The 26,564-nt window shown below is 42.7% G+C and overlaps 1 protein-coding gene and 1 long non-coding RNA gene across 6 annotated transcripts in view; both read right to left on the bottom strand.

The window, feature by feature from the left end:
- The window catches only part of USP3 (ubiquitin specific peptidase 3), a 45,350-nt gene extending 34,859 nt beyond the window's left edge, over positions 1-10,491 (bottom strand). Inside the window, exons 1-2 of one of the 5 annotated variants that reach the window (XM_068958817.1) lie at positions 4,336-4,505; positions 2,751-2,840 (exon numbers count right to left, since the gene is read on the bottom strand). In XM_068958817.1, the coding sequence (XP_068814918.1) occupies positions 2,751-2,802 (52 nt within the window). In that variant the 5' untranslated portion in view covers positions 2,803-2,840; positions 4,336-4,505. Of the gene's footprint in view, positions 1-2,750; positions 2,841-4,335; positions 4,506-5,989; positions 6,071-9,261; positions 9,656-10,095 lie in introns of those variants that run through there. The other 4 variants (XR_011143786.1, XM_068958816.1, XM_068958819.1 and 1 more) reach the window with 4 other exon arrangements.
- Positions 10,492-10,612: 121 nt separating this feature from the next.
- The window catches only part of LOC138068922 (uncharacterized), a 60,730-nt gene continuing 44,778 nt past the window's right edge, over positions 10,613-26,564 (bottom strand). Inside the window, exons 5-6 of the long non-coding RNA XR_011143787.1 lie at positions 20,516-20,638; positions 10,613-12,212 (exon numbers count right to left, since the gene is read on the bottom strand). This is a non-coding gene — a long non-coding RNA (uncharacterized lncRNA). The remainder of the gene's footprint in view (positions 12,213-20,515; positions 20,639-26,564) is intronic.

The raw sequence follows: 26,564 nt of genomic DNA, 5'->3' as shown, positions 1-26,564 counted from the left end.
TTTCTGTCTGCAACGCATCAGTCCTAAGAAACTGGACCGAAAGTTTTTGCCTCCAAAGATCTGGAAGTAAAGATGAGAGAAATTTGCAAGCCAAAAATCCTGGGAAATGATCACCAGTGGTGGGAATACAAAACTCTGCACAGAAGTTTAATGGAAATTATGTAAGTCGCTTTATCAATAATATCTCAAATGCAAAGTTCTTCAGGCACAGGATTCAGAGCACTCCTCACAGAGCCCAATTACATTTTATAGACTGATAAAATGGAATGGGGGGTGGGGGGGAACAGATCAAATAGTTTGCCAAAAGAATCATTTTAAGCTTATCACCACAGATCAGAATGGGAGAATAGGCTTTACTAGCCCTAACACTTTAGGCCTCTGTGTCATGGTATTGGTAGGCAATAGTAAGATATCCCAAAACTCAGCAGTCTACACCTAACTATGGTGGCTTGCCAAAACATCTCTGAATTAAGCACCTACAATTTCCTATATGCTGCGTAAAAGAAACATCAGGCATCCAAGAGAGAAACCTCTGAAAGCTAGTATTCTGAGCAGGGAATTGCCCCGGTTTTTCAGCCCAGGAGAAACATCAAGGAGAAGACTGTGTTGGATGTCATCCCTCCTTTGGGATTACACGCTGGTCTGGTCTGCAAAAAGGCACTGGCCACCACTAGTATTTACAGCGCTGGACTTTCTTCTGGATGCAGACACAAAGTCTTTTCCAAGACTGAATAAATCAGCTGAAGAGCTTTTTCTGCACAACCCCCACTCATTCAAGATGCGAATCAGATTTAATTCCCTCTTTTGCCAACAGGAATTCAAACTCACACCTTCCACCCCAAGGGACTTCCCCTCCAGACTATTCCTAAATAACTGGTTCTTTGTTAAAGACAGCACTTTGCATGGAATAACGAACAATTCCTTCAACCAGTGGGATGAAGCAAAAGAGAGTATGACTTTCCTCAAGGCTAGCATTTTCAGCTTTTACCCAGGTTCCAGTCTCAGCAGCAATTAGCAGCCATGCGGTCTATATTCAAAAACTATCGGGTAAAACATGCAGTCATGAGAACTGAAACTGGAACCCTGGATTCTCCACCTACAAACGAACTGTCCAACCGCCACATTAGAGAGCTACACGCACTCTTGCTCCATGGCTCATAAACCCTGTCATAACGCAGCATACACAGACAGCTTCTCAGGGCAAAAAATAGACGCGACAACCATCACAGAACATCAGTCAGGACTAAGGCGCTTCTGGATATGCCGAGAATCAGACATTTGGCATCGCAGAAACACCTTAACAGCAGATTCAAAGATGCCTACAAAGCACAGTGTGTCCTCCAAGGTTAGGCAGGATTTTTATAGGCAGCATATAAAAATCCAAAACAGGTAACGTAAGCTACTTATGACCAAGTACATATTTATTAATACATATTATAATGTTAGACATTTTTTGACTTTGCATTCTTTGAAAGGAACGAGCATCCACTGCACGCATGCGTGTAAGCTTTGCTATCTGACCCTATTGTCTGTGTATATGTACAGGGAGTAAGTGATACTGAAATAAGCATCTCACATAGATATGTTGGCAAAACCGTAAGATAGGCATTAACATACAAAGAAGTTCACCGAGTCATGCAAAATGCTGATTATTTCATGATCTAGGGGTAGGTTCTAGAACTTAAATACTGAGCTAAATGATTAGCTTGGGGGGAGGGGGATAGAGGAGGGTGTTACTCTTTAATAGATATGCATAGTTTATCTGCTCTGAATTTTAAGATCTGAAGGCTAGCCAAATCCAGGTGAGCAACTGTTATGAAAACCAAGTGACTGAAAAAGGAAGAAAATGTTATAAGAATATTTTTACGCCTCTGAGTAGGAATTTAGCTAAAACCCCATTGCAGACACTGAGAATGCAGGGGAAAAAATAATAATTAAAAAAACCCTAAACATTATAGGCTTCGAAAATGAGAGTCGTGCTCTAGACCTTTATTACTTACAAGACTGCTGTTGCAATGTTTAGGTTTTAGAGAGTATTCCCATTTGTTATCAAACTTCGTAGACAGCTCTTTTTATCCTACCCTCACCTCCATTACAGGAAGTTCATAAATGGACTCAACTTGTTTTAAACTATCTGATACTAGCCAGTTAAAAATATATTCTTTTCAGTAATCATTTACATAAGTTTCATTTGTTACCTATTTTAGAAAAATAGCATTCCAATCAAAGTGAAACCTAGACAAAAAGGGAAATGACTTTTAATTAGACTATTTAAAATATTGTGTTTTTATATCAGCTGACACCCACGTACGGAAAGAAGAGATAAGAAAAGATAAAAATTTAAATTTAAGATAAAAATTTAAATTATCAGGGCAAGAAAACTTACAAGGAAGCAAATTTCCTGATAGGCATTACTAACAATAGGAAAATGTTAACCATTCTTCCAGTGTTGCGTACCCTTGTAAGAGATGCACAATGAATAGAAGTCAACTGCATCAAGTCCTAGTCTGACTGAAATCACATTCAAATGTAAGAGAATATAAATAGACTCCAAAGTTTAATAAAAACTCAAACTTAAAGCGATGCAAAAAACCAAAAACCCCATTTACTACTTCCGCCATTAGCTTTCAGCCAAAGCCAGAATGATTAAGTTCTTAGTGAGAAAACAAAATAACCCAAGTCATTTTTCTGATGAAGTCTGAACTTATGAAATCAACCAACATTTGTGCTCATGCTTTAATGATACTTACGTGGTATTTCCTGCTCTTTGTCAATAAACAAAAAAGCATTGCTCAGTCTCATATAGGATCTTTCACAGATGGTTACAGTCAACCACTTTACTACAATGGAAAAACATACTTAATTCAGACATACTAAACAATACCTGAATAAGAATGTAAAAGTAAAACATGGGTAAACAATTTTCCATAGAACAAACAAGGTCATTGAAGTTCCCAAAACAAACATATCTGACACTGATTAATGTTCCTCAGAGAACAATGTGATTAGCTTCATCTGCGTATAATTCACCTCCCAAATTACGCTCAACCACACTGGCTTACAGTCCAGGATGTCGATTACGCAATCGCAATTTCACATTGGAAAACGTGGAAGCTGAAAAACACAAGCTTTTTACCAGCCTATCTTCCTAACTGTGTACTGGAAAAGCAGACAGGTAGGTAGGAATGCTTCTTTCAATCACTGTAAACAGAAACATCAGTTCCTGAGGAAGTGGTTAAACGAACTCATAAAATTTAAAAAAAAAAAAAAAAAAAGGAGAGTACACAAGAGAAAAAGCAGCAAACTCAGATGTAGCAGCAAGATCAACACAGAGCATGCGGTGCTTTTTCCTTTATGCTAAAAGGAAAAGGTCACTCATCACTGCTAATCACATCCATTGATACTTTCTCAACAAAAAAGGACAAAGTTAGCCCTCACTCTACAGTGGTGACATTTTTAGGTAATTTACTCTTTTTACATTGGTAAGATACCATGCCAATTCAAACTTGAGGTCAAGAAATGTTAGTGGTTGATTTTCCTGCATATTCCACATAATTCACATCCTAGCCAAAAGCAACAGTGAGGAAATATGCGTTATACATTAATAATAAAAAAAGACATCAATAGTAAGCTTATTTTACTGAACAATCCCAGTAAAATGAGATTTTTAAAAAATCCATTACCTTCGCTTCTCCTTTACACTCTAAACACAAATTTTAGTGGATCAACTATTTTGCTGACTAATTAGTATTCACATTTAAATGCATACACTACATACATACATTTATATATATTTTGAACTGGAAGTTTTAAAAAAAAATGGCTATACCAAGAAAAGACACCTGTAGTTTGACATGGACAAGTAAACACTTTTCTGTAAACAGAATTCTAAATGATTTACATGTGGCTCAGTTTGAAAATCAGTATCTGCTTCTTTTTGAAGTTTTGATGAGACCCCCAAGCCTGACACCATCATCTTGCTTTGAAGTGAAAAGGTGACTACTTGCAAAAAAAAAAAAAAAAAAGTAAAGGGGGGGGGAAAAAAAAAAAGTAAGGAAAAAAAAAATCTCGGTTCCAGAAAAATCATCTTATTTAGCTAAGCTGCCTGTGGGTATCGTAATTAGATTCAAACTGGGTAATAAAATCTGTCAAAGAAATCTCAAGTTATATTTACAAGATCCAGAATTAAATAGACATTCCAAAAGGAGAAAAAAAAATGGATTGTTTTGACAAGCCAGTTAAGATTGCTGAATGATAAGTGTATTCATCATGCCATCTACAGTTTAAAAAACCCTCTCATAAGATAGGAAATGAATAAAGACATAAAAATCTTACCCTGTCTCCATAACAAGGACACTATAAAGCAATGAATATTTTATCAGATATGGCCATAATTCACTCTATGATAAAAGCTATTTCCTCCAATAATCTCAAAATAAAAATCAGAAAAACCTTAACTAGTTCTCAGATCTAAATTTTTGAGGCGGTTGCAGTTTCCAGACTCCAAGGTCTATGTAATTATGCATGGCCTTTAAGCACTCTTTATCTAGATAACGAATACCTATGTTAAAAATAAGACAAAGCGATGCATTAACAGGTTAGTAAATAAAAAGAGCGGCAATGACCAAGTTTGAAATGGCTCAAAGCTTTGTTTCATTCCAAACACGGGGTCTGAAACTTTCACACTATGAACCTCAGACACAGATGAAAGAAAAGATTAGCTAATCTAGCTCTGTGGGCCTTAGTACCACCTTCCAACCGTGTGTCCTAACTATCAAAAAAAAGTGACTAAAAATAATGCACTGAACTTCAATTTTACCACATGTGTATATTGAAGGGCTTGGGAAAGGCAGGTGAAAATTATTGTCCTGATTAGTTAAACCAGCTGTAACGAGATTTGAACTAAATCTGTGTCAGAGAGACTGTGCTCTAGTGGATAAGTTAAGAGTCTGCCATGCGTACAGAAGCGTCTCTTCTGCACATGTCTGTGTGCCTTAGATATCTTGCTTCCACAATGCCTTGGACTGTCTTGTCTCCTTACCATAGGGTGCATTTTGAAGAGTCATTTCAAACCACTGATTTTTTTTTTTTTATTAGATTATGAAAAAACTTTTAACTTCTCATGGTTAACTTGGATCAGTCAGCAGTAAAATTTATCTTTTGTCATCTTTTACTCTACAAAATCACCATGAATATTCATCAGATCTAGTTTTTGAACAGTCAATGTATTAAATGTTTGACTACTTTCCTCTAAAGAGGTCTCTTCCCTTAGCTAACGTTCAAGTTTTGTGATGGAGCGTGACTTTGCTGAGCAGAGAGCATAAACAAATTTTTCAAAAGAATACCTAGAAAATATTAATTGTCATCAAGTCAAAGTTTATTGACTCATATATTCTCTCAAGTGATGTAAAGTATTTGAAAACCTCCAGTCATCTTTCTGGTAATTAAAAGGAAAATCAGATCTAGTTTATGAGACTGAAATAGAGACCCTTACCCCACCACAATAAGCGTGTATCGTCTAATGCAATCAGTTCCAAAGCACTATCCCCTCTCTATCATGCAGGCTGAAATAACTCTTGCCAACATGGTTAGCTCATACATCATAACAGACTCAAATGGAAAAAAAAATGTTAATAGCTTTAATGAAAACAAGACTAGGTCTAAAACAAAACAAATTGAACAGGCTTTGCTTAAAAAGACAGCCAAGGATTGAATTTAAGGAGATAGATATAACAACCTATAAAGTGAAGAGTTTATTAACAAGCATTCCTGCATCGCAATGACCCAGAGCAACAGATGAAAGACTACTCTACTTTGAAATTAAATTTATGTGCCTGAATAAAAGAGGTAATTTTTAGATATTCATTTTGATTTGGCCTGATAATTACCAGAATTAGTCTGAAATTAAAGAAGAACTTTCCAAATATAGGGTAACAAACAACGCTCACACATAGAAACCATTACCCTCACGTACTGCCTGTGAGCTTACCCTGATTCTACGTGCAACTGACTGAAAGGTCCTCCTAAGAAGCACGTCCTAGCTACCTCTCTCCATTTTCGGTGAGGTCTCTCCCCTTCTCCCAGATTATGGTAAGGAATGAAAGAAGAGAGGAAATGAGGACCTCTGGTAATAAAAAGGAACAAGCAAGAGGAGAGACAAATACTCATGGAAATGGAGAAGAAAGACTAATACGCAGCTGAGATCAAAAGGGAAGCTGAGAAGGTTAAAGTCTGTGTACCTGTGCATGTACAGTATATTTGTTTTGGCATCGACTGCCATAGCCCAACAGTGCAACGCCAAAAAGCACAGCACGGCAGAACAGTGGTACCTACCTGACCTACCTGGATGAATAGAGAACTGTGTAACTCATTTTTCGGGGGGGGGGGGGGGGGGGTTGAAATCATCAAAAGCAGTCTCACCCAATACAATCATAGTCTTGAAAGTTCTCCCACTCAGCCCAAAATATTTGCTCTCACATATAAATAAAGCATTCAGTGACATTTTGGATGCTTCTGAACTAACAATGCCATTTTGTAAATTACTTTAAACACAGAAAAAAAAGTCACAATTCAGCATGCAGATTTCCACCATAAACATTGTTTGCTAGCTTCCTCATGCTTGCTCTCCTCTGTACTTTTAATAGTCTCAGAGTCATTTGTAAACACCACAGTGTATGTTTCTGACCAACTGTGAAATTAGAGCTCTTACTCAAAAGCAGTTAGAATGGCAGAAACAGATACCAGGCAAATATGTTTAGCTTCTGCAGAAAACACCACTCTACAGCCAAAATAGCTCTTCAATACCTAACAAAACTACATTATTTAAGAAAAAAATATAGATATTTAACCGGCAGTGATCTGAAACACAGAAGTTTTAAGCATACTTCAGAAGTACAATTTCCAAAAAAAAAAAAAAAAAACCATTTCAGCAGACACAGCCCTATCTGTGTGCATTTGTTCTTCTAAAGAAGTAACTTGAAATTCTACACTGAACAATCAATGAATTCACCTCAACCATGCAGAAAAAAAGTTGGCAAAACTCTTCAGACTTGCACAGGTGTGCTTAGAAGACTGTAATCTTATTTAGGTGCGGCATGGCTCCCTGTGGTTTCACGAGTCTATGAAAAGTTGTTGGGAAATACCACATCTGAGTTGTTCCAGAATACTTTTCATAATTACGTGATTTGCACAACAGTGCCAAAGGTGTGGCACATCATACAAATTCAACTGATTCAGGCTGTGACACTCTGCAGTCTTGCCAATGCCTCCAGCTATTCTACTTCCAACTTCAGCAGAAGTTACAGAAATTAAAGCACATGGAACCACTGCACTCTAACTGGAAGTAGCAGACATCTGCATGTAATACTTCTTCACGTGGCAGCACTGATTAAAAGGAATTTTCAGTTTCTGTACAATTTCTGCTTCACATATTTATCTCCTCTCAAATGCCCAATTAGAACAGCACTAACAAAAAAAAATCTGGATCCCACATGAGGCATTCTGTGCTCTTTCCGACAGCGTTGAAACTCCTCAAAGCATACGTATGCTGCTTTTTGCATCGCTTACTGTACAAAGCACACTTGACAGGATAAAATACTCAGGAGAAAGCATGCCATCCTCTAAACAGACGTGCTTAAACTCTCCGACTTCCAAAGTATTATAGTTACATACACATTAATAACATAGCAGAAGTTCTAGAAGCACCTCGAAACGGGCATATACCATTACTCTAACTTGGAGCCAAAACGTTCATATTTGATCAATACATTTGTCATCAGTGCTTCCTCTTACTGCTCTCTAGTGTCTTCCTCGATCACATAACCTCAGTAAAAATTCTAGTATCTTCAAGGGGGATTTAAGCCAAGAGAGCAATTCAGGTTGGTGCACAAGCTCCCCTAATTGATTCTTTAACTTTAGTAAAGCTAACTTTCAAACATCAGGGTCAAAATACAACACGCTTCTATTACCCAGTGCGACGCATCTCCCAAAAGTATTCTAAAGTGCCTCTGTGTTACCTTACAAAATTGCTGTTGCAATCAAGAGAGTTTTTTGGGAGAGGAGAGGAGAGGAGAGGAGAGGAGAGGGAAAAGCACGCAATCAATATGCATCACTGTCAGCAGGACACTTCCAGGCCCTCAAATCACAGATACCCAAGATAATGACAAAAATAGCCACTGGCAGTTTGAAGGAAGAGCTTGCTCTCTGCTGTACTCGGCAGTGTTTGGTTATCGCTGGCAGATCACGTGGCAGCCAGAATGCTTCCTGTATCAGTATCTTCACTTAATTCTCCTTTTCTGGAAAGGTCAGCTCTAGCTCTGAACAGGACAGACTACAAATTCCGAGTCATTTTAAGACAACGTGAGAGACGATAGATACCTTATAATTACATACTGCAAAAACTTACCTCCTAAATATTTTTCCTCCAACTTGGGCAACAACAACAACAAAAAGAAAGTAAGACCACAGAACCTTAGAGAACAGCATCAAAAGCAACAGGAAATCCATTCAGTTTTGGCAACATGTTAATTTACATATGGCATTTTCTTTCTTTAATTGCATAACACCACTTCGCAGCAAAACCGAAGAATAAGAAATGCTATTTCTTGTGAATGGAGAGAAACAGATATTACACACCTTTTAAAAAAATGCCCTCACTAAGATAAGCACAGACAAGAAAACGATGGTACACTATATGCTACATGAGCTCCACGATGCTAATCGTATTAGCAGCTGTAACTGAGAAGGGAGGTGCTACATTTTGCTAGACTAACAGGAATGCAAAACTCATTTGTAAAAAGTTTTAAAAAAAATTTCATTTGCTTTTAATTGCCAACAGCCTTCCGTTTGTTCACTGGAATGCTTTAAATTCAATGTACATACATACATTTTTCTTAACCAATTGTTAAGAATTCAATATTATCTATACAAATACTGTGTGATCTCTTATTGTAATTTTATTAAAAATAACAGCAAAGCTCTCCTAGACGTGGCGTTGTCACTAATTATTCTGTTCCTCGAAGCGTCCAACTCTTTCTTCGTGCCTCCCAACTGTAATAAATCAGCCGAACCCCCACCAACTCTCTCTCCCTGTAAGCGCTAGTTTGGGAGAAAGGCCTCCCACTGACAAAGGGAAACTCGCTCTCAACACTCAACTTCTTTCTTCAGAGGCCTAACGGGCCCCCGTTTAAAAGGTTTTCTACAACATTAGGAATCCCGTGCTTTCCAGTAAACCGAGTAATTTTTGAAGAGTTATGTTAATACCTGAGCATGTATTTTCAGTTTTGGAAATTTTATCTTTTTGAAGTTCTCTGAAGGGAGGTTCCCCACTGCCACAGGCCTCTGGCTGACAACCCTGCTCACGCGGGACACCCCGAAGAGAGCAGATGGACCCACAGGGTCAGACTCCTTGTCCACGAGTTTTCTCCAGTAACGAGACGTGCCGGAAAGAACAAAGTATCCCCTATTCCTTCCTCCTCTCTCCCCTCGTTCCTCCGCTGCAAAGCGCGCTCCCTCCAACAGCGGCGTAAAACCACCGGCGCTGCCAAAGGCAGCCGCGGCACTACCGCGCCTCGGCTCCAGGAGACTGCCGACAGCCAGCAGCTCGGGCAAGCTGCAGCCTTCCCGCACTACAGCGTCCGCGCCGGCAGACAAAGGACAACTAGCTTTTATTTTGAAGAAAAAAAAAAAGGAGGAGGAATACCTGCCAGGGTCACCGCCGGGTCGCTGCCCCGCCGCGACGCGCGGAACCGGCCCGCGAGGGCGACAGCAAGGCGGCGCCGCGGAGGGCTGCGGAGGCCGCGCCGTCCCCTCAGGAGCGCGAACCAAGCAGAGCCGCCCGCGGCTGCCGCGAGCCGCGCCGGCCCCGCCGCTCCTCCGCCGCCGCCGCCGGCCCTCCCCCGGCGGCCGGCGAACAAAAGGCGCTGCGCGGAGCGCGGCCGCCCCTTCCCCGCCGCTCCTCCGCCGCTGCCGCCCCGCCGGCCAGCGCCGAACAAAGGAGCGGCCGGGCCGGGCCGGGCCGCCAGCCGCCTGCCCGCCGGCCCCGGGCGGCCCGCACCCCCCCCCTCCCCGGGCCTAGGCCGCGGCGGGCGCACTCACCGCTGCAGCACCAGGAGGAGGGCGAGCCCTGCGGGAACTTGGCCGAGTCGGGGGCGATGCAGACGCTGGAGCCGAGGTGCGGGCACTCCATGGCGGGGGAGCGGGCGGGCGGCTCCTCGCGGCGCTACAGCAGCGGCGCCCCGCGCACAACAGCCATCTTAGGGCCAACGGCGGGATCCGCGCGCCGGGCTTTGCGGGCAGCCGCCCTCCCGTCCGCGCCCACACGGCTCCCGCCCCCCCTCCTCCTTCCGCCCGCCGGGCTTTCCGAGAAGCCGGCTTCCCGTCCGCCGATCCGCCCGCCGCGCTTTCCGCGCGCCGCTGCCGCCGGCCTCCCGTCCGGGCGACGCGGAGCAGCCGCGCGCCGCGCCTTGCGAGCGGCCGCCTGCCCGCGGTCACGCGGCGGGGCGGGGCGGGGCGGCCCAACCGCCCGCTGCTGCCGCCGCCCGCCGAGGCGCGGGGGGGCGGGGCGGGGCGGGCGCCTCGCCGTGAGGAGGAGGGGGTCTCGCCGTGAGGAGCCGCGCCGCCGCCTCCCGCCCGCCAGCGGCTTCGCGCCTGTTCTTTTGCCGTCGCTCACGTGAAGAACATACATATCTGCACGGTTTTCTAATAAATGTCGTATAAATAGAGCCAAAAAAAAAAAAAAAGCTTTGGGAGAAAAGTACAGGAGTCCCGAAACGTTCCACATAGATAACAGAGAGCTTCGACAGAGCGCTGGGAACGACGCGCGCAGGGCCGAGGAGCGCCGTGGCGGCTGCGCTAGCGCGTCTGTCCCCTGCCCACAGGGTCCTTTTGTCTCCCCTGCCTTTTGTGCCCCCTCCGCAGAACGGAGGAGAGCTTTCGCAGCGCTCGGACTGCCGCTGTTTTCCGCCTTTTCGAAGCAAGGCGTTGTGTTTACTTCTCCGGTCGCGTCTCACCCCTCCTAGCACGGACCGGGGGAAGGAAACCTCAGCTGCTCTGCCCTCGCCGAGCAGCATGACTTGGCCTTAGTTCTCAGCAGTACTTTGCAACCAGACTTTAACCCAAATAGTCAGTTCTTATCTCACTGTGTGCATTATGTCACTAGTATATTTAGTCTTTCAGAAGCAAGGAACTGGTCAACAAGGATTAACTATAGTAAAACAAACATGTCTAAATACCTTTAATGATCTACTTTCATTTTAGCACTCCCATTCATGTTTGTTACAGTTGACATAATATACCTGCAAGGGAAAACCACCTCCCTTCATAAGTAAACAAAACCAGGGCCTGCCTGAAAAGAACAGTACTGGAGCTGAATCCTTGCCAGCATGAACTGTTACAGCTCCAGTAAAGCCAACGCATGGAAATCAGTAGAGCTGTTAGGATGCTTTGGTTAGAGAAGTTTTTTATAAACATAACCTTGCTGGAAGACTATCTTCCGGCGAGGTTCGCATAGATCCTCCTTTCCTGCCCTTCCTGAGCATAAGAAAAAGGCTAAGTTCATCTATCTGCAGTTGTATTTTAAATTATCAGTTGAAAGCTCACTGTAACACGACTTTGGCTGTATCTACTGCCTTTACCAGTTTGACTAAAATGTTTTAGGTATTTCATACCACACACGCAAATTCGCACTTCCACGGGAACTCATTCTCACCAAGTTTTGCCCACTGGATGTCTCTCTTCTCTCAAACACTAGCATTACATCAACTATACGGTCTTTATCTTCTCTGAAGAAGGAAAGCGGCTAGTGGAAAGAGTGAGATCACAGCTGCAGCACGTCCCACAGTGACACCAAGTATCACGCCCAAAGAAAAGTCGGCACACGGTTAACTGGAGAGAAGACAATCTTAGCGTATTTACATTTCTTTTCGTAGAGTGGCACAGAAGAGACAGCGTCAACCACGGACTGTGCCGTTCCCTGTTGTTGCCAAAAGCTGCCCGTGGCACAGCTCCACTGAAGGGCTGGTGTGGTGGATATGACTTCCCTGACCACAGAAAGTTTCTCCTTTGGTGGGACTTCTTTTTTTTTTTTTTTTTTGCAGGCACCTTACTGGACACCTAGCGCCTTGTATTGCAGCAGTTGTGCCACAGCAGAAGGCTCAACAAGCAAGGCACTTTCAGGCAGGCCTGTGCTGAACTGGAACCATCCGAACCATGACCTGTGGATTAGGGCAACCATAGTATTAACGTTAAGTGACAACAGAGTTACTCACGTTATGCAATCCAGGTAGAAAATTGCTCCCTTCCTTTGTCTGGGAAAAGGGAACAGTATTTCCAAATCACCTTTCTTTTGTCCTTTGCCATGCCAAAATATGAGGTGGGAGTCAAGCAGAGGGGGCTACGCTGTGACCTTATATTTCATCTCGGTTCCCCAAGAACCAGTGGATTTAACAGAAAAATAGGCTGAATAGGTGAGAGAGTGTTACTCTTGCTGAAAAGGAAGGTTCCAGAGAAGATGAACAGGCATGAATCCATGGCAGCAAAACTGTAACAGGCATAGGGAACTATGGAAGTAAGACCTCAAAAATGTTTGCAGATATAAGGATTATGTTCTGCGTTCTCTAAGATTTCCTATTCCAGAAGGCTGTAAACTTTTCCCCTCAGAGAAAAAACATGGCTTTGCTTTAAGAGCCCTTTGACCATCCTCTATGACCTTTATTTTAAGAAGTGACTACTCAACTTGCAATATGAAGCACAAAGAAAAATCTCCCTTCTCCCCTGCTGTGGAGCTATTAAGATCTCCATAACAAAAGAACACAGGGCGTTTGGAATTGCAGGGAGACTGGCTGGGACTACAAAGCCCTACTAAGCACAGCAATTCTTAGAATGAAAGACACCAAAGTCATAACTTCTCCAGGCAGCATTTAGCTGTGAAGAACTACTAAATAAAAAGGTGTCAGCTTACCAAAATCAGGTCCTTCATCTTCCTCCCCGATGTTTCACACTTAAGAGCTAAAATCGGTATACATGTATACATCGTGACACCTTGTTCTTATGCAAGATAATAAATGGAGTTTAATTCCTCCTTTCATTTGCATGTTGACAACCATTCAGCAAAGCACTTTAAACGGTGCAACTTTGTTCAGATATTTGCATGTGTCTCCATTTTATTTGTAATGCCTATAACAAAGGTGGTAGCCTTTATGTGGTATTTTCTTTTTTTTTTTTTTTTGGCTTTATTTGCCAAGATAAATAAGGATGTTTCCATCTGTTGGAAAGCCATGGTGCACAGCAGCTACTACATGTACAAAGTTGTATTTAAGGACAATTCTGAAGAAGAATAGATATGTTTGTAATGCAACGTATTTGCCTATTGCAAAATAACCGGTGTCCAGTTCTGTGAGCATCTGGATCTCAAAAGCACTACTAGAAGAAGGGTAGTTGTTAAGTGACTTGCACTGGAGACATACATGTTGAATGCAAGGGACAACTGGAGTAGGAGCTGATGATGAAGAATTCGAATTAGAAATTTCCTTTTCCGTTTGCTTTTTGAATAAGATTCCACGAGTACAAACCACTTGATTTGGAACCGGAGTCCCATCTCTCGCTCCCATCCTTCCTCAGGTCAGTCTAATTCAGTTGATAGCTAAGGTAATGCCTACACACCTGCTCATAACAAATGCAAATCATTGTAGAACAGGAGGCTGTGAATTAGCATTATAAATTAGATATATCTATTTGATATGATAGCACATCATCTCTACTTCAAGACAGGCATTCCACACAGTATCTCCCCCATGGGATATATGTATCCATCCATCTGTGCCATAGGCTCCATCTGAGAACTTAGACTTTGGCCCCAAATTGGTATCCTGTGTGTATGCCTAGTATTTACACCAAGTATTTACACCCTGCTTGCAGGGTTCTTTAGTTCTATTTATTTCTCAGAATAAAATCTGTGGTCTTAAATATTCAAAAGTATTAGTAGTACAGCATTAAGTTGCTTCCCTTGTGTATGCATTATGATGCAGTCTAATGGTACAATAGCACAATTTACCATGTGATCTTAGCTTCCTTCACGGTCACTAGATGAGCATCACTCGGTGGATCAAGTCGAGCAGACCATCGCTGAGGATGACTTCCTCGTTTGCTGTAGAAGCTGGAGGGGTGCAATGAACGCTAACCCAAAGAACTAGAGTCTAACTTGCTCTTTGCCACAGAATTCGTACGTGTCACTGGGCAAGTTACTTAAACTAAAGTTTTTACTGAGGAGGCCTGTCTGCCTTAGGTACTTGAGTTAGAAGCCTAACCTCCGTTTCAGCTACAGTTGAGGAAAAGAGGCCAGCTCTATTCAGAGCGCACACGTTGCTGTCGTCTTCTCTCTGTGGCAAGACATCTAGCTTGAACTTCTAAGTTAAACTAAAGATAGAAAGGATATCCTCTTGCATGGCATGCTGCTTCTTTTCTGGATGGTCAGCTCAGAATATGCAGAATGAGACTGGCAGATGCACTCATAACTGAAAAGGATATCAGCAGGTGTTTTGCCCTGAACACTTAAGGCAGTGAATACTCTGGAAAACAATACATGCCTGTCCAGACCTAGTCGAAACCCGACAGTTTGGGCTTTCACCTCTCTGTATATCAGATCCAATTAGCATATAGTTCCCTATTTCCCAGAGGTGTAAAAGTGAAACATTCAGATATGATGGCAGTGACTCAGTTATGACAGCAATGGGGACTATACAGAAACCCACAGGGAAAGGAATTCTTTAGCGAGTGCAGTTTAGCATGCAACTCTGAGGCAGACAACTGGCATGGAAAATATCAACAGAAACCAGCGGAACGTGGGTAAGTTCCCATAGAAGGTCTCAGCTTAATGCAACCTCTACTGGAGGTTGGCCTCACAGCTCTGTTGCACACCATCTGTACCATGCACAGAAGCTTAGCTGCGTGCATCTGTGTATGAAAGTAAGCCACAGCACGCTGTCTACCACAAGCACACTTCCGGCAGCATGTTGTCTCATTAACAAATCTATTTCCACTTCCTGCACATCCTCTGAAAATAAAGGTCACACTCTTTTTCAGCGTTTGATCAAAACACCAGAACAAGTAGCTCGCTTTACATGGTCTAAGATTCTTCTCTGGCATGCAAGATACTCTAGATGAAGGACAAAAACTTAAAAATTAGGCAAATACCCAGAACAAGCATCTGTGACGATATTTAGATTGTCCCAGGTGAAGAGTTAGGGATGACTTGTTTGGAAGGAGCCGCGTGTCCGTGACACTTCTGTACATGTACCTTGAGGGGGCGGTATGACACAGGCATTGTGCAAAGGTCCTAGGTCATGCCAATGGAGGGAACTGACCTCCTTCGTTGCCCCCTGCTTACACTGGCTCTGTAAGAAACTACCTGAACTTCTACTTCCATGAGGTTAATGGTTCTCTCCAACACCGAGGAGGGATCCCTCACTTCTAAATGAGTTGCTTCTTGTGTGGAATAACATTTACTATAGCAGTATAATTGTATTAGGCTGTTTTGAGATTCCGTTAGAGCAGAAGATTGCTATTTTTTTCTGAAGTCAAATTCAGGTAGGTATATGAGGTCTGCAGAAGAGCTGTGCTCCCTAAAACACACAGAAGAGAAGCAAACCGGCCAAAGCAGTTGCATGCCATTGGATTGTGTGGGCTGGATCATGTACATCAGAATTATGGGTCACATTCCCCAGTTGGTATAAACTGGAGTTGCTCCATTAACTTAAATTGTGTTCCCCCAGCTGACGAGCTGTCTTCATATGTTTCTTTTAAATGACATCAAAAGATTGTTTCTCTCTTCAAGCCAATGATTCGGAGTGGGCTGAAGGCACAAATAATTTGTTCATGTGCTACTATCAGAAAACAGATGTCCTTTCTCATGCTGCAGAAAAGAAAGCAGTAGTAGAGGGGAAAGGGAGTAGACAAGCGAAAAGCTGCAGTCTTTATACCAGACTTCTTGTTTTCATGGAAAACAACTGATATTCAGATAATTTCCCAGAGCTTTGATTTCTGAGAGTTGATGCTAATTTTTCACGACTTTTCCAAGGACTCCCAGAGGCAACCTACTGAACAAAGGCAACGTTTTTCCTGTCATACCTCTGATCCAAACTTTGCTTTATCTGTCCAGTCATGGCTTGGTCACACTGCACAGTATAAATAAAGGTGAATGTGACTGTTCTGTTGTTTTATTTTTTTTTAACAAACCAAGAGAGATATAAAAAATAAATGATGTGAATAAATTGCATTGTTTTAGAATTCTCTGCATTGTTTCCTTAAGGTGTTCTTTGTACAGACAGGGATTATTTTAAATTCATGCTTAAAAGAAATGCCTGAAAATTCTCATACGTCATGCAGCTTTCAACACCAGCTTCATCAATTGTTACACTGTCCTCCAGCGTCTGTTCAATAATGCAAGTGCATCAGGGTGACACCAGCAGGGTGACTTGCACGTTACTGGCCTTCAGGTTCCCCAACTTTTCCTGTAATCAGGTATATAAATTTTGTACACCATTCTTTCCAAATGCAATCTTGGAAATGCAATGATGATATACAATCATGACTGTGTGCTGGTGGTTAAGTTACTTTTAAGACCCTGAGGCTATATTTCATCCTGTCTTAATCAAGACAGAATACTCTGTAGCCAATGAAACCAATTTCTCTCCTTCTCAACTGAACAAGGCTGACACACTAATTTTAGGCAAGTGAGATAACCATGGGCATATTTTAAAAAGACGTGGGCAGCTCAGTTTAGATAGTGTCTTGGAGGGCAGAGACGAACTCGGAGCTCTCCAAGCAGCCTGTTGCAAGAGGACCTAGTACTACCTATGTGACTGGAAAATGGGATACTGGGGATTAGCCAATCCATTCAATCCAGGAATGGGAAACTGTTCAAAAGCAGCTAAGTCCAGAACCTAAAACTCATGGATACTGTTTCTCGTGTCATGTGGGCAAAACCGTTGAAGTTGCTATGCCAAAAACACTGTGCATTTAAATGATATGCAGATTTTGAATTTCATCATCGTTATTAGCTTATTAACAAATATAAGAAAAATAGACAACAGTCCAGCCACAAGAATTTAAAAAAAGAACTTATGATAATGGCAGGGCCAGGGAGGGAACGAGATGGTAAAGAATGATGTTATTTCAAATACATTTCAAGAAACAAAATGTGAAATTATTTGGTTGCGGAAAGTACTTGTAAAGGAAATTATTTAATTAACGTCTAAAGTCCCATGCCAAACACTTAAAAGATATTCCGTAGGCAAAGTCTCAGGACAAACTGGGTGAACTAAGAGGATTTTTCCACATCTAACATCTGTAATTTCTGTGTAGACTACTACTACAATAAAAGTATTGTGCGTGTCTGTGAATTGTAACTGTACACAAAGTGTATCACTTTTCCCTCTACATTAAACAAGACTGTTGATAGCCAAAATACTCAACAGGCTATTTTTGCTTCTTTGTTTGCTGTAAGCTACAAAGGCATCCCAGCTGCCTCTCTCTCTTGCACGTACTTGATTCTAGTTTTGGTTAAAGAATACTGCAGCCTACGGTTTCTCGTACTGTACTGGGATGTACTGGATCTTGGTCCTGCTCTACTGCCCACAATGAGCTGTAGATATTAACATAAAGGTACTGGTGTCTCAGAGCATCTTGATTTTGAAAAGTTTTGACTCCAGAGTAAAGTATCAGTGGGAAAAACTTGCCACTATTCACAAAGACAGTGCATATACGCAGCTGATGACTGTGTTGAATGAGATTTGTGTTAGATCACAAATGGCAGTATTTTATCTTGTCTGGAGACCAGCTTGTTGGACCAGGGAAACAGAAGTTTTCTTGCCATATCACTAGGAATACATTATTTCTTATTATGTTATTCCTCAGGCTCAGTTATTCACAATGTTCAGTAGCAATCTGAATTGTAAAAAGGGGACCATTGGTTCAGATTTCTTTTCCTCTCTCCTTTCCCTTGACATCTAATTCAAGGACTGAATGAGGCCTTCTGAAATTTTTATATTCTAGCTGGAACTTGAAACTGAGACAGTAAAATACAGTGGGAGGGAGATGTGCAGCTGAACATAATTCGTATTCTGAAATACGAATCCATGGAGATCTCCTATGAACACTATCAGAGCTTTCAAAGGAGTCTAGCTAGGCTCCAAACACTAAACTGATTTACTCACTATAGCAAAAATGGGACTGTGCCAGTGGCTGTTCAGTGCCTTGATCAAAGGGTTTCTATGGACTGCTGACAGAGACAGGCCTGAATTTTGAGGAGCAGAAATGTGGCTGCGTTGTAGAGGAGATTTGGAGTCAAACCATCAGAGATATTTTTTTTACCATATTAGGCAGTCTTCTTTTTCTGGGATTTTGACTTGCTTCACACGAAAAAAGGTCAGCACCCAAATATATTTTTAGCCATTTAAATACATGGAATTTTGCTGGGGGGGGAGGGGGGATCAGTGTGTAGTGTCATACAAATCACATTCGATAAAATTATTTGAAGTCATTTTATGGAATTTTAAATCTGCAATGACTAGTATTGCTTTCATTCGGAGTCCTGTACAATTAGACTCAATATAGCTAAGGTACCCATTTAAAAATATCTACAGGACTACATTACTATACCTCTACATGCTAGACTCTATAATTAACCAAGTTGATTTCTGCAATGTCTGTGTAGGTAGGAATTTAGGATGCACCATGAAAAGAGATTTATTGGCACTCCCTCAGGAAGCACTTTGTAACTCATCCATGCTCACGTAATGCAAACATCCCCAATTCCCAGTGACTCTGTACCACGTTAACGTGCGTTTCTGTATGTTCTGAGATCTGTATGCCTAAAAGAATCCAAGGTGACACATAACTGAAGCAAAACCTGTCATTACAATGATTCCTTTTTGTTAAAAGTGTGCTTTAGTGACAGTGACCAGAATAGATGTTCCAGCCAGTAAATGAATAAGTTTGGTAAGACCTGCCACGTTTTGTGGTCCCTCACTGCCCTATCACTGGCCATATAAAGCAGCTACAAAATTACAATTTGATGTCTTTGCTGATTAACAAATCCCGCTCAATGTCGTTCCATATTTCATTTGAACTACTGCCCGTGGTTCGAACATATGAGCAATGTAAAATAGGCTAAAATCAGACGACTAATCACCATCTATCCCTGTTGCATGTTGTAAGGTAGGAAACAGATGGAAAAACAATGCAGGGATCTTGTTTCATCATAGCAATCTTTTCATTAAATCACTATAGTTTCAGTAGAAGATCATTCTGAATGTTCCATTGCGTCCTAAAAATTACCAAAGCCTAAGTAATGTGAGACCTCACTGCTGCACTGTCTCTATCCTATCTGCAGTACTTGAAGTAGGACACAGTATCCAAGCCCAAGAAATGATTAAACTTGTGTGGTGTGCAGCATAGTTTAAAAAGGGGCTTTTAGTTCAGGGCTCCCAGCTCACCTTTGTCTGACTGAATGCCACGTTGGGTAAGCCTGAGGGAAAATGTCCAGTTCAACATCTTTCAACTAGAAGTTTACAAAGTATGTAAGGGCCAGAACTTTGAGGTACAGAATAATCAAGATATGCTTGCTTACATAGGATATTTTTCTTTTGATGGGTAAATGCAGCAGCAGTAGTAGATCAAAAGGCTGATTTAATAGCCATAGTATTTAGGTGCTCATAGGCATGCCTTTTAATCATTGATCTTGCTCCCAAATTCTGGGCTTAAGCTTTACACTATTGTTCTCAGTATTTCTGCATGAAGGTAAAGCTTTGTATTATGATCTTTCTTAAGGAAACAGAGGCTAACAAGCCTGACTTCTCACTAAGGCTTCTCAGCAGCATAAGCAACACTGCATTTGCCATTCCTACGGTAAAAAGCTGCGACAGGGCCACTCCTGCCATGAGGAGAGGGAAATAAAAAATGGGAGACAGCAACCACAGTTGCTGGGCTGTTGACCAGCCTCACGCCAAACCTTGCCATACCCATCGTGTCCCCTTCTCCCTGAACTGCAGCCACAGCCACAACCGGACTGGTTGCCTAGGGCTGTGGCACAGGCATTTCTGCTGCCACCGGAAGCCTCCTGTCCCAGGCAGCTATTTTGCTAATGTCTAGAGTCAGCTCTGGATGTTAACTAGAGAAAGAGAATTGGTACTTCACCTTGAAATGCGGGAAAACGAGCAGATATTGTTGATGGTGCAATGTGAAACCACAACTTATCTATGAACAGTGAGAGCAAGACTCAGGACTATCTGCAAACTTTACTTTTTCCTGCAAGTATGTATGTGCACTGTGTACTTTTAGTATGTGTTGCTGGTATATGCTGCTTGTATTTGATGCAAATTGTTCTTTTTTCAGAGGGGCCTACATTTCAGAGTTTTAATGATTTAAGTTTGTAATTATTTAGCTAGCTACAAGTCATCTGGAATTGTGGAGACATATCACTAAGGGCTGAGCAGTGAAATTAAAAACCAATCTGACTCACCATCATCTGGATAGATTCATTCAGCTAATGTGGAAAATCTCTGTGCATTGCCTGTCAGGGAAGCAGTTATTTCCTCTCCCAGCAGCACCTCTGTAGGCAAATGGTTTGCAGCAGTCCATGGTTCTGTAATCATAGATGATTTTCAGGAATACTTAGAATCTACAGTGCTAGTTTATGCTAGTTCCCTTTTATCCTATTTGCTATGATAATGTATTTATGGCTATGTATGAAATGTCACATAGCCACTCCGGACACAAGACTCCTGGAGTAAATAAGGTGGTGGAAGGACTCCAGCAGCTGAATGTGCCAGGGGCTGCCTCAAAGATCCCCTTGTGGAGAGCTTCAGACCAGCAGCTGCACCACCACTGCCCTGCCTTCCCCCGGGAGCAAGGGTCGGACGATTGGACTCCCTGCATTGCTGGAGGACACTTAACATTTTTAAAGATTTTGGAACATACTATTAAAATACAAGCAGAGTAAACTTCATTCAAAAACCACCTATTTTTCATGCCTTCATGCAAATAACTGCCCCCCCATTTCATTCTCCCCTTTTCCCCACCCCCAGCTCCCTGGCCTTTGCTGTTATTATTAAGAGATTCACATTTCTGGAAAAGTACAACACTAACTTCTTTCATGTTGGCTTTTAAAGCCAACATATGATTGGCAAAATGTTTACCAGCAAGACAAACCAAGCAAGCTTTTTATGTCCCCCATGCTACGAAAATACTGCTTGGAGCGCAGCTTCCTTTGACTTTCTGTACCAGCAGAGATCATTCTGCAAGCCCAACATGAAGGGATGGCTATTTTAATCATCCTGCAGTTGCTTAAGCATAGGTTCTCCCGTTGATTTAGAACAGTCCCAACCCAGAACACTAAGCCATAAATACATTTGGAGTTGAGGCTGAAGAAGAGTTAATATTCATCTCTCTGGTTTTACATTAAAATACACTTTTAGGTCTCTTGATGTGTAGCAGACACCAGTGAGTCACTCCAGACAGCTCAAAGATATTTTGGAAAAAGCTGTAAAGAGAGTTTTTAGGTTTGTTTATTCGGTTTTTTTTCCTTTTTTCCTGTCACGAGCAGACTTGGCTTAGTTATTTGTTTTTGTTTTGTAATAGACGGAGAACTAGAGAGTTGCATGTAAGTTAATGAGCACATAACTTCCCTGAGCCATGCAGGGACTCAGAGAAATTCAAGGACTTGCGGTCTGACTCTAGCTATCCTGTGTTGATGAAGCTAGAGGAGAGGTGACAAGGGGACTTTGCATTTATTCTCTGTACAGCAGCATCCACTGCAGCGAGCCTCTTTGCACAGAACAAAGATCACAAGTGCACCAGCGCAAGGAGGAAACACAGCAGTGAGGGTCTGGCCCACAGCACGGGTCTGGCTGGCTGCAATGTGAGAAGTGTGCGGCACCTACGGGTGTTTACAGAGGTGCAGAGACAGAAATGAGGCAGAGAGGAGTCAGAGACAGAGTCGGAAATGGAAATCCAACATGCAGACTCCTGGGCAGTCACCAGCCCAGCTCACTCTCTTCTCCTACCCTGCTAGCTTGGTAATTAGGCAAGGCCAGAACTGAGGAGCTGCAGGGCTCTCTAGAAGCATTTTCATGATTAGGTCAGTCTGTAAGTGTAGTAAGTGGCACAGAAGATATTCAGTGCCAAAGGGCAAGAGCCCTAATAATAACCTGATTGGCCCAAACCGCTGCAGATTCTGTGCTCACTAAGTAGTGAGGTGAAGTCTGGCCTCTACCACCCAAACTGTACCTGTTTTGTGTACTTTCACAGCTTTTATCTCCCGTGTATTGTTAAAAGCTGCAAAGAGAAAAGTTACTGCAATCTGTATGTTTAGCAGCTATTTCTAGGACTACTGCCCACAGCCCTGCTTCCTCGTCTGCCCCTTTAGTCCGTCCCCTCTACCTCAGCAGAGGCCTTCTCACTTTGTGGAGTTTTTGTGCCCCTTATTTCTGCATGTCACTCAGCGCTCTGACTCTACAAAGTCCTAAGTCTGAAATCAGGATTAAATATCTGAAGGCCTCTGTCTTCCCTATAGCAAGACCTTTTTCTGGCTACTCCTTCAGTGTCTCACATTTAACATGGGATCAGCTCTTGAGCCGACACCATGGCCAGGTGTGGTGAACGAAGCAGACAGAGCAGAGACACTGATGGTGATGCCAGCAACAAAAATGGTCCTGTTATTTGTAGGCTTATTTATGGCAGGACCCAGCAGCAGTGCGAAGCACTGAGGAGAATGCTGTGTTCCCTCTTTAGCAAAATGCCTCCCTTAGCTGTATGCTGTTTCTCAACTTGTTTGCTTGACCCTTTTTTTAACCAGAATTTTGGGCTTTCCAGTGTGTGCAGACAGGACAAATATAGTGACTCACCAGTGCATACCTATTATTTAGTTGTTATATAAAGCCCACCTGAGAGTGCCATGAATTCACGTTTCAGATTTGCTGGAAGCTTTCTCTGGAAATTTGCTCTGGGCTGTTGCCACCTTGCAGGGATCATTTCTCATCCCCCCACACAAATACATCCTCAACACACTTCTAAATGAGTACAGAGAAACCCTGTTAGTCACAGCAGTGACCACGGAAAAGGTTTTGCCTTTGAGATTCTTTTATTATTGCACGCAACTTTACTAGGTAACCTTTCATAATGTAGGGCACCATTTGTACTTTTTCATGTGGTGGCAGAGGCCACCATCCTGGCAGGCGGCAAGGAAATTTGTCAGAGCCTATTTTTGATACCAATTCTGTTGCACATCGTTCACACAGTCACCACTTCTTCTCCTCCATTCCTCTGTTCAGTGAAGACTTAGATCTTCAGCTCTGCTCTAATGGTGGGGAAAGGTCTGAGTCCCTGATAAAGTGTAATCTAGGGCAGGCTGATAAATCTAGCCTAGGACAGGCTGATAAATCAAAGTTTGTCATGAAAAAGGTGAGAGATCTTTCTCTACAGGGGTGGTGCCAATATTTGGGTAAACACAACAGATGAAGAAAGCTAACACTAATGCTTCTGCTCTATCTGCCTTAGAAACCCAATTTCTATATGCTTCAGAACAAAATCACAGTGAAATGCTCTCTCTTTCATGCCACATCATTATTGCTCAGTCAATGCTATGCTAGAGCATCTCAGAGAAGATAGTGCTTTGAGACAAAGACCAAAACCAAAAAAAGATGCCTCTGCTTTATAGAGGGCTCTGCAAATTCCTGGATCCTCGCACATCAAGCTGCAAAAGCAAAGGAGAGGTACAGTGGGGTGGGCTCCCCTCCGATCTGCCCCCAGCCATGAGGGAAAGACAAGTCATATAATGTCAAAAGAACAGCTCCCCTTCCTTTCTAAATGGGAAACCAAATGGTCACATCCAGCCCAGCCTCTCATCCCACCCATCTTTTTCATATTATTTTCTGACAATCCTGCAAAGAATACAGGACTCTAGTGAGCGGTGCCGGGGAGGGAGGAAGGACACGCTGAAGAATCCATTGACCTGGGAAGCGGGAAGCAGGTAGGCAGGCATTCGGTGCCTCAGTCTTTGAGTTAGGGTGAGTTGATAGTTGGCATTATAATGAGTAACTGAAGCTCATTAAAGGAGCTACTCACTGAATGGCTCAGGGTGGAGCAGGTGAAGACTTTGTGTAGAGTGTTGGTTCCCAGGCCGTGTCTTCAAAGCCCAGAGTCCTCACCCGGTCGCTCACTGCCCTGTTAGGAATGGGCTGTGGTAAATTTAAGCTGACTGAGGTAAGCGACCTACTTCTGTCCCCACCTTCCCCCGTCTCCTTAGTGGAGCAAAAAGCAATCCCAAATATTGTCTACTGAAGATAAGACAGCCAGCAATTTTTCACAAATTTAGGGAAACTTTCCCCAGCTCCATTGCACAATTCTACTGTTCTAGCGAATGCAGCACCTATGATCAATGTTAGTCGCACTCTGAACAAGCTCTTGGAGCCTGTTCACAAGGAGGTGATTCTCATGTCCCAAAAATTACACAGAAAAAGCCATGCCCTTGCACAGAACGAAGGGATCGAGGTCAGTCTTTAAACCTACAGTTCATTATAAGGCAGCATGTCTACCTCATCCCTATCCTGTTAAATTTACACAAACACAGGCGACTGGTGACCTCTATTAATTCGTGTGATTTATTAGCATCAAAAAGGTTAGTATTTAGCTTGGCATATACTCAGTTTCTCATTCACTGCATAAACCCCCCCACATGCAAGCCGTCTGTCTAGATAGCTGACCAGGTCATTTTCGCAGAAACAGAATGCAATGGCTTGAAATTATCTGGAAGTATATTTGGACTTCTTACTCACATGTATACCAAAGTCAGAACTACTTCTAACTAGTTATAGTTACAGCCACTGTAAATACGGCATTCAGTCTGCTTCTTTTATGGGTGCTGCTTAACCTATTCTAAGCAACAGAATTTAGTCTACTGTTTAAATACTGTACTGTAACAGGTTGTGATCGACCCAGCAATTCAAGAGAACTGACGCCTTGTGAAAACATAGTCTGAACAAGCCAGTATATGCACTCAGAGGGAGTTTTAGTCTGTGCCTGACATGATCGTTGTCGCGTGCGCTTGTAAATCTGTCTGAGAGCTGACTCAGGGAAGAGAGGCTCTCAGTCTGAACCCCTAAAAGTGCATTCATGCATCAGGGTATTCCAGCCAGTAGTCTGTTCTGTGGTGAAATACAAGGGAATCGGCAAGTTTGGAAGTGCCCATTTTTCTCAAGACCCAGTTTGCACTCCATCTCAGTCCAGTGTCTTCTCAGGTGAGGAACGGCAAGTCTTAGTACATGGGTGAAGACCCCAGGCAAGCTGCTTTATTAATAAAAATCTAGCCAGCTGGCAAAAGACAATAAAAAAACCGCACATAGTGAAACCCTGCCATGTGACAGAGCAGTTTGCTAAAGCTGAGACCCAAAGATGGGCAGAGAAGGACTCTGCTGTGGCTCACCGGGTGTGTTCCTACGGCCTGCTCCTCTGTACTAGACTGCCCTTTTGTGCCTGTTGGGAGCTTTTGGACTGGTCTTCTCTTGATAACAGCCTCAAGTTGTTATGGCACAAGAGCCATTCCAGGCTCTTGCCAGGAAGTTTAGATCCAGTTCAACCAACTGCTGCGTGTGACAGAGTATGTTACCCCAGTGGATGCCATGAGGAGCATGTGCACAGCATTTGCAGTGCTGAAATGAAAGACTACTGACATGAAGGAGACTGGAAAACAGGAAGATATGACAAGGGAGAGAGTGCTCCCTTGACAGCTGTGACTCTCTGTTTCGGCCTTTTGCTAGTCAGTTAACCCGAAGAGCTCGCCACGCAGACAGAACAGTTTCATATCGTCTAGAAATCAAAACGAACCACAGAGCTGCATTGCTATGACTGCAGATAGCTTATATAGGAAACCTGACTGGAAGAAAAATGCAGACAAGTAGTTAATTGTGCATAATGCAGCAGAGGAGAAACTGGCTTAACAGAAAGCCAAGAATCACGTGCAGAGCAATAAACAGCGGCCACAATTTAAACCTGGAGCTTACTTCTTTTAACTGCACAACCATCAGTATGCCCTTGTATGTGCAAGAAACAGCCTGGTTAAAAAAAGTTATCTTAAAAAAGTGTTCTCTGATAACCAGCTTTTGTTACAGTGCAAGGCAATAATAACAGTCTTGCTCTGAGGGCTGAGCTTAGCTTATGAGAATGCAAATCACCACATGCAGTTAAGTGAGACAGCCCATTGGTAGCTGCTACCCCAGACCATAAACTGAAGAAGTCACTATCCTACATTTTTATAAAGTTGCCCCTAAAGACATACATAACACTTGATCTAACATCCTCCTCTCAGCCTGTCAGCTTGGTCTGCAACTTTTCTTGCACTGGAATGGTCCTCCTTTGCCCAGTTTCATCAGCTCTTATTATAGCCCAAAGACATGCTACAGCCCAGAAAGTCATCCCAGATCCCCACTTCAGGCCCTAAAGCAGCAGTGCATCTAGTCCATCTGGGATCTGAGCAGAAGGATGGAAAAGGGAGCCTTCTAATCCCACAGCTGATC

Source organism: Struthio camelus, chromosome 12 (genome assembly GCF_040807025.1).
Source record: "Struthio camelus isolate bStrCam1 chromosome 12, bStrCam1.hap1, whole genome shotgun sequence".
Taxonomy (NCBI): Eukaryota; Metazoa; Chordata; class Aves; order Struthioniformes; family Struthionidae; genus Struthio; species Struthio camelus.
This window is presented reverse-complemented; position numbering and strand designations above follow the sequence as displayed.